This window comes from Manduca sexta, chromosome 9 (assembly GCF_014839805.1).
Source record: "Manduca sexta isolate Smith_Timp_Sample1 chromosome 9, JHU_Msex_v1.0, whole genome shotgun sequence".
Classification (NCBI taxonomy): Eukaryota; Metazoa; Arthropoda; class Insecta; order Lepidoptera; family Sphingidae; genus Manduca; species Manduca sexta.
In genome coordinates, this window is record NC_051123.1 from 1,527,289 (window position 1) to 1,537,918 (window position 10,630).

Below are 10,630 nucleotides of genomic sequence, written 5' to 3' on the forward strand. Positions count from 1 at the left end.
ATTTGGCCCGACCAGGGATTCAAATCCACGACTTAAGCGCGGTAGTTGCACTCGTACCGTGTACAATTACAACTAAGCCACCAAGGCGGTTGATATAGGTCTACTATACAATTAAGCTGCCACAATCAACACATTCACGTGTATAATGTTTCCCAGGCGTGGTGGGCGTGGCGCTGGTGGTGATGGCGGCGTGGTGCTTCAGCTGCCGCGAGCGAGGCCGCGACTCCCGCCGCGAGTACCTCTTCACGCAGGTACCCTCCGACGACAAACGCCCGCTCTGCGACGATGCTAACTATGGTAATTATACATACTAATAAAGTAGATCTGTTTGTGTACTAAGCTTTCTTGGTTAAGGTTAAATTTATTTTTCTTTCAACTGCGAGAACTAATCACTAACTAGACGTGAATTTAAATTCTTTACTTGTCAATACTTGTTTAGTTACCCAGATTAAAGGTGAAACAAAATGTATGAAAAATGGACCTTAAGCTATAACCTTAAATATAGTAATTAACGGATTTGGTACCAAGTAATCTTGAAGTCCGAGAAAGGATACAGGCTGTTTCTTTTTTAAATGTAACAAATATTTAATACCACGGGATAAAGAAGTTAGGTTAAAATCTTCTTTACTGTACCGCAGAACCGCTTATTCTTTGGTTCAGATTTATCCAAGACTGGGTACCTTTCAGGGAGATCCTAGATACTTCTCAGGTAGATGATGTCAGCGAAACGGTACTAAAAACTAAGCCGCAACGATTCTGTGACATGATAAAAAAATTATGATTTCTTATGTTTACGCGAATTTTATGTTATGTATATGTTAAAATATGGTGAATTTTTTTAGATATTGTACGAAAACCCTACTACGACGAGGAAGAGTTGGCGCCATCAGAAACAGATTCAGAAGACGACGTGGTGCTTCTAAGGTCTGATCGGGATTGGAAGAATGGTGAACGGGAATAGATCATCACATTCGGAGTAGCTTGTATGCAGAGTATTCAATTTAGAAGACATAATATGGTTGATACCCAATGAACATTTCGGTGTAGAGTAAATGAGAAGGCAGATCTAAACAATGGAAGGATTTTGTAGTATTGATATCCGAGATGGAATATTTTAAGGCTTATTTCCTCAAAACTTCCTTTCCTAGATCCGCCTGTATAGATATTATTTATATGAAACTGATATTAATTTGGTTCAAATTCGATGGAAGAACATACTGTATCTACTTATTAATATTTAACGTTCACTAAAGCTAACTATTTTATCTGCATTTCCAATGGAAACTTATAAAATTACTATATAAAGCGTGTTGCAGAAAGAAGGAATAAAAACTGATATAAAAATACATGGTTTATAGCTTATGGGTAAAGTAAAAAAAATAAATTTGAATTAACTATTAACAATCATCAATTAATATTTATAAAATTTACTTAATATATAACAAAATAAGATGTTATTGTTGACGTCAGTATACATATCTAGCTAGTGCTACCGATTGTTTTTAAGTTGATATTAATTAAATAATATTATTAGGTTTAGGCGTTATTCACTTTCAGTGATGAACAACCAAACACACTTTATTATGACAGTAATTTTTGATACCTCTATTCTGCAACACCCTGTATATTGAAAATATAATCTTTACAGTTAAATATACTACGATAAAATTAATTAAATAATATTATAGCACAAACAATTTTTACCAATATTTAAGTGATTGATATTACATTATTAAAAATATTAATTATAGTTCATAATTTTGCAAAACGAGTGAGTCATAATATTCATAATAATATTAATATAACAATTGGTATTTCAAAATCTATTCCGTCCAAAATGTTCAATTAATAGGAAATTTCTTGACAATAATACGAAATAATAAAAATTCTTAAAAAAAAAAATATTTTTGAGTCTTTTAGAAGGAGGTTAGTATCTATACTATTATATAAAGCTGAAGAGTTTGTTTGTTTGTTTGTTTGTTTGTTTGTTTGTTTGTTTGTTTGTTTGAACGCGCTAATCTCAGGAACTACCGGTCCAAACTGAAAAATTCTTTTTGCGTTGGATAGCCCTTTGTTCGTGGAGTGCTATAGGCTATATATCATCACGCTATACCCAAAAGGAGCGGGGCAGTAATGGCTAATCTCAGGAACTACCGGTCCAAACTGAAAAATTCTTTTGCGTTGGATAGCCCTTTGTTCGTGGAGTGCTATAGGCTATATATCATCACGCTATACCCAATAGGAGCGGGGCAGTAATGGCTAATCTCAGGAACTACCGGTCCAAACTGAAAAATTCTTTTTGCGTTGGATAGCCCTTTGTTCGTGGAGAGCTATATATAGGCTATATATCATCACGCTATATTCAATAGGAGCGGAGCAGTAATAGCTAATCTCAGGAACTACCGATTCGAACTGAAAAAATATTTTTGTGTTGAATAGTCCTTTGTTTGTGGAGTGCTCAAAGTTATATATCATCACGATATGATCAATAGGAGCGGAGCAGTAATGGCTAATCTCAGGAACTACCGGTTTCAACTGAAAAATTCGTTTTGTGTTGGATAGCCCTTTATTTGTGGACCGCTATAAGTTATATATCATCACGCTATGACCAATAGGAGCGGAGCAGTAATGGCTAATCTCAGGAACTACCGGTTTGAACTGAAAAAATCTTTTTTGTGTTGGATAGCCCTTTGTTCCTGGAGTGCTATAGGCTATATATCATCATGCTATAACCAATAGGAGCGGAGCAGTAATGAAACATGTTGCAAAAACGGGGAAAATTATGAGTTTTGAGAGCTTCCGTTGCCTGCGCTGCGTAAACGGTTAAAGTTATGCAACAATGATGTATGACGGGATTGTTTCACTTAAAAAGTTCTAAATAATATATCAAAGTCCCCAGCTGAATCTGTCTGCCTTAACGTGTTAAACTCAAAAACTACCTAACGTATTAAGATGAAATTTGGTATGGAGACAGTTTGAGACCCTGGGAAGAACATAGGCTCCCGGGAAACTACTATTTTTATAACGGAAAACTTTAGCCTGAAAAACTTTATAACGCGGGCGGAGCCGCGAGCAAAAGCTAGTTTTCAATATTTTTTATGCATATCACATAGTCAATTATTTTTGAGATGAACCGAATTAGATTTATACTATATTTATATACAAAATAAGTAGTAACACTTGACTCTGCTTTGTATCGATTGCAATTATGGGGTTTACGTATAAATATCACACGACTTTCCTAAGGTCTTTTAAAATATATATATACTGTACTGAACTTAAAACATAAGTTAACCATTATATTACAAAAAAGTGCTTTTTACTTTTACTATCATTGGAGACTTAAGTCTTACACAGTCAATTTACAGTATTAAATACGGTATACAAGCCTTGCATTCCACTTTACTGGCTTTAAATTTCAACTACTTATTTAAAATCTAAAATGAATAGCACAAAAATGTACTAATTTCTACTTAATTGGGCCCTTTTGGCTACATTGTTATGTACTGATCAACAATTGACTTGCTTTTAAACTGACCTGAAAGTAATCACGTATAGTTTAGAGCTCTTTTATCTTAAAAAAAAATAGAAGGTTTAGAGAACAATAACTAAAGTTACTAACTGCAGGCCTGTCATAAAAAATAGCGTCAGCTGTACCAATATAATAACAATTAGTCTTACTTATAAACTTATTTTAGCGTTAAAAGGTGGTTAAGAATTTCTTAGCTTTCAAAACATCACCGATTCCGAGTTTAAACCTCATTAAGAGACAAGATGGCGGGTTTTGACTTACAGCTGATTGAGTAAATTTGTGTTTTAACTAAACATAGCTTTGCGAGATTTTTATAAGTAAGACTGAATGTGTTTAAATATCGTTTTGCTGATTTTTAAATCTTTTTTCAATACAAAAATATCTTGAGTGTAAATGTGTAAAATATTTTTAAACATTATGTTATTCTTTTCGATTTTCTTATTCTATCTTTGTAGACTGATTCTGGACATTCCTTTGCTATATCTAAAATTGTAGGAACTTTATTTAATACTTAAACTGATCTTTTATGTTTCAATGAAATAGGATGTTTTTACCGAAGTAATGATGAGAATTATTTTATGAATTGTCATACATATTAAATGAATGTAAAAAACTTTACTCAATATTGGTTTCATTAATTATTAAATTTATAAATAAAATACATAAAAACTAATATAAAGAATATAAGGAGACTTATTTAAAATTTCTTGAACGATTTGTAGTTAATTATTAATTTTGTCTTTTGATTATATGTGATCAAAAACCTATTTATCAATATTTTTAGTAATAAGACAGATTATAAAATGTAGTGAATCTCCTAATAAATGAATGTCGAGTTATATTTATTGAAGTTTATATCGAATTTACAAAATTGTACCTAATATATAAATCAAAATGGTGCTTATATTGTAACGGTTTTTGAACTTTTACAATGTGTATTACGTATTTATTGTAAGCTTGTGATAGTTTTGTTATGTAGAAATAAATCATAATAATTTAGTATATTAGTGTTTTATTTTGTAACTCTTCAATAGTCCAACGGATTATTAAAAGGTTTGCAATCTACGATGGCACTCTGTCTCTTGTATATTATGCCAAATTATGTAAAAGTTAATTAGATAACTTCCTTCAACTATATTAAATAACATTCTGACTGAGCATTCTGACTTGATTCGTTACCCTATAGGCTATATATAAAATAAAATATCCTCTGTGAATATTTATAATAACGATAATAGCCGTAAATTAAGTAAACGATGCAATACTCAGAAAAACTACAGAAATTACATTTTACGACAACATTGAGCAATAATATAACAAAACTATTTAGAGAATACGTCCTAAACTATGTAATATGAAATATTTCATAATATAAAACACGCTGTAGCTATTAACTTTATCATTCGTTCTTATTATAGAATGATAGACTATAGTCTATATTTGGCCTACTTTTTATTAACTGTGCAAATAGTCAAGTGACAATTGACATTTATTTATTTCGTGTGATGCGAATTTATTGAAAAAAAAAGTTGCAGCCTTTTTATGATTTTACGATGAATATTACCGACCTGACCTGATCGCAGGTATACGGTAGTCGCGTGTCGTGTATTATTGTGATGGAAGTGAGGAGTGACCACAACGACATGAGTCGTAGAGCGGGTGAACTCTTGCGGCGAATCAACCGCATCGCGGACGGTCCCATGACTCGAAAGAAACTGGTAATTATAGTGCTATTTGTTGTGTTTTTACTGCTCTACATCGGGCCTTCTTTGATGAACTGGCTCTTCAGCGAGGAGAGCGGGACGAGTCATCAAAACGTGTGTCAGAAAAACTTTTTGAGTCCCTACGAGAACGCGCTCAATGAGTACGATGCCTATATGAGGCAAGAGACGTCGGCGACGCTCTCCTCTCTTAGCCACAACTATGTGCCTTACGTCGGAAACGGCTTATTGGGAATGGCGTTGGAACACGATTCACATCTGAACATTAAATATGGAAGGACTCTATCCTTACCTCTCTACTATCACCCTTTGTACATAGTAGATGATTACGAGATGAAAGAATTCACTGTGTCAGACTACAAAAATGGTATCATCAATAGATTCCAATGTTCAAACACTGGTGTACATATTTCATACCAATATTATGCACACAGAACTATACCATCACTATTTGTCCAAGAAATATGGATAAACAACCCCACAAACAAAGAGAAGATGTTACATATTTCAACACCCAGGGTATCAGACTGGGAGACAGCTGTAAAACAGACCGTAAAGCTGCATCAAGGTGTTGATACAAAAGAATATGAAGTTGTTACAGGAATGATTACAATACCTGACAGTGAAAATGTTATAGCAGCAGCTGTAGTGTCCAGGAAACTTAGTAACACCCTAAAAGTTGAGGCTCGAGATGGACTAGACCTGCTTATATTAACTACGGTACAATACAGCAGACCAATCAATAAAGCAGACTATGCAAAACATAAAGATTTAGTGGAGAAAAAAGCTTTAGAAGAAATGGAAAAAGTAATAGCACTCACAGGTGACCGGCCAGCTGTTAAGAAGCTGAAGGAAAACCATGCACGGGTATGGCAGGGGCTCTGGTACACAGGATTTTATATTTCTGACTCCAAAGCTGAAGGCATCATCAATGGAGACCGTATTAACGCGACAATCTATGCAATATTGTCACAAGTACGTAGCTATGAACATGAGGAGCATATAAAACCTGCAACAAAATCTGATATATTACGCTCCTTGACATATTCCGAAGGTTGCTATGAAGGGCATTCAACATTAGATGCTTTCAATTTATGGAAACCATTAAATAGTTTAGGCAATCTGAATGCAGTGGCCAGTGTGTGGTTATTGACATTAGAAAAGCAAGGCTGCCACAATCTGTTAAGAGCTGGTGCAAGTGGGGTGAACCAGGCAATGATACTTAGTTTTGGTAGCTTACGTTTCAGCAACCAACACTTAGAATACAACATCCATCCATCAAAACTGCACAGAGATTTCTTATTTAGACGCATTAATTATGGCAACATGACACATGTCAACATTAGTGTAATCGTCCAAGAGGACAACAAAGCAGCTATATTTGTTGCTCTAGATCGGTCAGACAAAACTTACTATGCTTGTGATGGAGGTTGTTTAGATTCTCCTGTTCAGCTGGGACCGTACAGGAAATACTTCCCGGTGAAGTTAACGGAGCCTTTAACTGCTATATTGTACATCACCGCAGATAAGCAACACATGGAGGACTTACGGCACGCCATCCATGTAAAGGAGGTTGTGGAAGCTCCTCCTCACGAAAACCATATAATAGCCTTGCATAAACATGGCCACAGTTTGGGTGGTCTAAATCCATTGTTCTGGATATCTATAATAGTTCTCATTGTGGTCTTCCATCTCTTCCTATGCAGAATAATAATGAATGAGTTCTGTGACAGTGGAGTGAGTTACAGAAGGCTTTATAACAAACCTTGAACTCTTATAAATTTGTATACAAACAAATATGGTTACAATGTCTGTAGTTTGTTTCCCTTTGCACAAATTAATTTGGGAAATAGAGCTCAATTGTATTACAATTAGACCATGTTAAAGGGACAAGTTTATCGTTTTAGAAAATTGTGATTGTAAATTTGAGGCAAATGTATATTTAGTAACTATTGAAAGCATTGACCTTGCAATTTTTTTATTTAATTTTCTTTTATGTATGCATATATTGTCTGAATCTTTTCATAAACCATTATTATGAAGCAAGTACTGCCACTAGTTTATAAAGTAATGAAATAATATTCTAAAATCTGAAAATTATGATTGTTAATAAAAAAGCAATAATAACAAAAATAATATGTACCTACTTGTCTATTTGTCACTACTTCTGTTTATCTTTGTGGCCTAAAAGTCCCTGCTGTACCATTTTAAACAAATAAGCAATAAATATACGAGAAATGTAATTTTGAAATATGCAGCACATTTGTTTTCGCTATTTGGTAGTAATTGAGATATTAGGGAAATCTGCCAATATATATTTTAATAGTCATTAATTAGCGTATATTTAATATAATTGGAGCTTAAATAATGGATTTCCCCAATATTAGTCATGGTGACAATGTATCTTGATCTCTAATGTGGCACAATAATAAGTAATAAAAAACTGATTGAAGGTCATTTGTATTGTGTGAATATGTACATTGTGTTTGTTTATGAAAGTATTATTTAGATTATAAATTAAGTTGCACAACATTCATATAAGGAGAATATTTAATTTTAGCGGCTTTATTGCTATGCTCATATTTAAGCTAATTTTATTGCTTCATATAAACAATTGGAGCCAAAAGAGCAAGAATGATTCACATGCAAATTCAAAAACAAGACTTTTTAATGTATTGGAGAAGTAAGAATTTAACTTTTCACTTTTCACTTTTCAAATTATAAACTACTGCACAATGCTAATTAGACCTGGCAGATAAAAATTGTTTCTGGATTTGGATAAATCCAGCTATTCTTGCACTAGTGGCTTCAAAATACCCAATATGTTAATCTGCTTTTTATGTGAAAAAATTCTATTATTTTTATCTGACCTATTTAATCTCCCTACAATTCCATTCATATTAAATGTCCTAAACATCACAGGATTGGTCATATCAGTCATATAGTTTATTGTCCTACAATTTCCAAAGTGAATTTTATCTAAATCTGTTAAATGAGATTATCTGAATGGTTTCCTGTGTTGCATTACCTTGATACCAATTTGCACTATCAAGCATATACTATGAATAACATACAAAATGAATGTATTCTATAATCAGATACAAAAAGGAAAATAAAATACATAAATTATACCTACATTATTTTTTATAATACAGGTAAAAAGATGGGTATCATTAAATTTCTGTATTCCCTGACTATGGATTAGTTCATTTTTAACAGAATAATTAATACTTACCATCTTATTCCATGTGTGGCATGATAGAACAAAAGGTCACATATTGATACTTACATAACATTGGTAGTGCAAAGGTATAATTACACACTGGGTAAACATTGTATATTTTTGCATTTTAATGTAGGACAAATAGAACAACCAAAGAATACACCCTGTATATTGTCCATCGTTGCGGACTATTATAATTTATAATATGTATATGTGCAAGATTATAAACATAGTATGACCGTTCGTGACTAAATAATTATTGGAAAAATGTAAAGTATGCTTCAGTTGATTTTTTATTGCTTTGAATGACGAGCCGATCTTTCCGTTCGCCTGATGGTAAGCGATACGACCGCCCATAAACACAACCGTTTATGGGCCATAAAACACCATCCAACAACTTGAAGTACAAAATATTGTTTGGTATTCTTGCGCTCGCCATCCTGAGACATGATATGTTAAGTCTCATTACGTCCAGTAGTTACGACTATAATGTCCTTCAAGCCGGACCACAACGGTGATTACACACTGCTGCTTAGCGGCAGAAATAGACAATGCGGTGATACCTACCCAGGCGGTCTCTCACATATGAGAGATCTACCACCAGTTATTGATGATTTTATGTTTTGAATGGAGAGAGCGCCTACACTATATCAATTAAATTTTCTAACCCTTATTACCAGCAATATTAATTTCGGAATTAAAATAATCAAAAATATGGAAAGGAACTTGTAAATTACCATGCTATATGTTTATAAAGTGCACATATAACTTTGTTTGACCTGAAATAATCACCTAATAAGTATGCTACATCTTCGCTTTTTTTTACATTGCCACAATTTATTATATTTTGCGCATGTGCAATTAATTAAGGCTCTCGCGATATACTGCTTATAAGGAAACAGTGTCCAAGTTTACACCGGGCGGTAACGCTCGCGGCAGCCTCTTAAACCGTATGTATTGATAGAGTAAAAAACATGGACTGAAAATTTCATATATTTAACCAAGCCTGTGCGTTCGACTTGGACATGGACTATGGTGTACTACAATACGACTGCATCGATGGCGTAGATGTAATGTGTACGCGGTACGAGTACCACTACCGCGCTGAGGTCCTGGGTGTAATTCCCTGGTGGAGCCAAAAATAATTGTTACTGTCTTTATCCATCTTAGAAAAGTGTAATAGGCACATCTCGGAGTCGGAAGTTGGTGATGTGACAGTCCCGTGCTTGGACAACACACAAAGTCGTTGGTCCTGCGCCTGATCTGTTTTGGGTCATGTCGGATTGCTGTTTCCCTAGACTATGAGAGTAAAGGAACAGAGAGTGCGCCTGTATACCTACCCGGTCTCAATTGAGATTGGCCGCCATGGTAGAACTTCGGCTAAGAAGGGATTCACTATAACACACCTATACTTTGTTTCCATGATCTCTACTATATTCCATATAAGATGACTTGCCGTTGCGCGTGGACCATTTATCTATGCATTGAATATCCAGTGAAAAGTTATCCAAATATTAATTAGAATATGCTATTGGTTCATAGGCCCGTTCGAAGAAAATGACATTATTTATAACATTTAAGACCGTTTTTGAATTGTGTTTGATTTGCTGTAAATTATATACTTTCTATTCTATATGGCCTTTTCACTATAGTTGTGAAGCCATGTTTTTATGAACTGCTATTTCTATGAGAGCGTCTACACACTAGGCGGATAGCTGGAAAAATGTTATTTACTTTGCATGAAACTAGTGCAACACGCAAAGTCAGGTTAAGGTTTTTCGCCCAGTGTATAGCAGCCTTTATGCTTGTGCCTAACAGCTAACGGTAACAAAATTTTCATCTATTTCACACTGATACAACCTAGACTGTAATCTAGACAGTGTAAAACTTTTTTTGAATACCTTATTGACAGTAACGATACCTAAAAATATTACTAATATTTTCAACTTAGATAAATCGGAGCATGCCTTACGCTTTGTTCATTTTAATTAGAGAAACTAATGTAAGGTGGGAAGTGTCCCTTAAGTTTAGTCTGTACATACGTGCGTATGTTATATGATATATAAATATATGTTTGTTAAGATTGTGGTGTATATTTTTGAAATTAAATGCAAAGTTGTATGTTGATTATATACTGTTTTTATTATGCACTTT

General features: G+C 33.9%; 2 protein-coding genes across 4 annotated transcripts in view; both read left to right on the plus strand.

Moving 5' to 3' along the window:
• Nucleotides 1-1,908, plus strand: part of LOC115455674 (carboxypeptidase D) — a 34,115-nt gene extending 32,207 nt beyond the window's left edge. For all 3 annotated transcript variants that reach the window (XM_030184335.2, XM_030184336.2, XM_030184337.2), the window contains exons 21-22: nucleotides 157-297; nucleotides 843-1,908. In XM_030184335.2, the coding sequence (XP_030040195.2) occupies nucleotides 157-297; nucleotides 843-961 (260 nt within the window). In that variant the 3' untranslated portion in view covers nucleotides 962-1,908. The remainder of the gene's footprint in view (nucleotides 1-156; nucleotides 298-842) is intronic.
• A 1,102-nt stretch (nucleotides 1,909-3,010) lies between these two features.
• LOC115455676 (uncharacterized protein KIAA2013 homolog) lies at nucleotides 3,011-8,447 on the plus strand. The gene has a single exon (XM_030184339.2). It carries the CDS (start codon nucleotides 5,149-5,151, stop codon nucleotides 7,021-7,023), a length of 1,875 nt encoding a protein of 624 aa, XP_030040199.2. The 5' UTR covers nucleotides 3,011-5,148; the 3' UTR covers nucleotides 7,024-8,447.
• The last annotated feature ends 2,183 nt before the right edge of the window (nucleotides 8,448-10,630 follow it).

Bases quoted from the DNA above. Each gene is read 5' to 3' on its own strand.
- LOC115455676 (XM_030184339.2), top strand. From the start codon at position 5,149: ATGGAAGTGAGGAGTGACCACAACGACATGAGTCGTAGAGCGGGTGAA.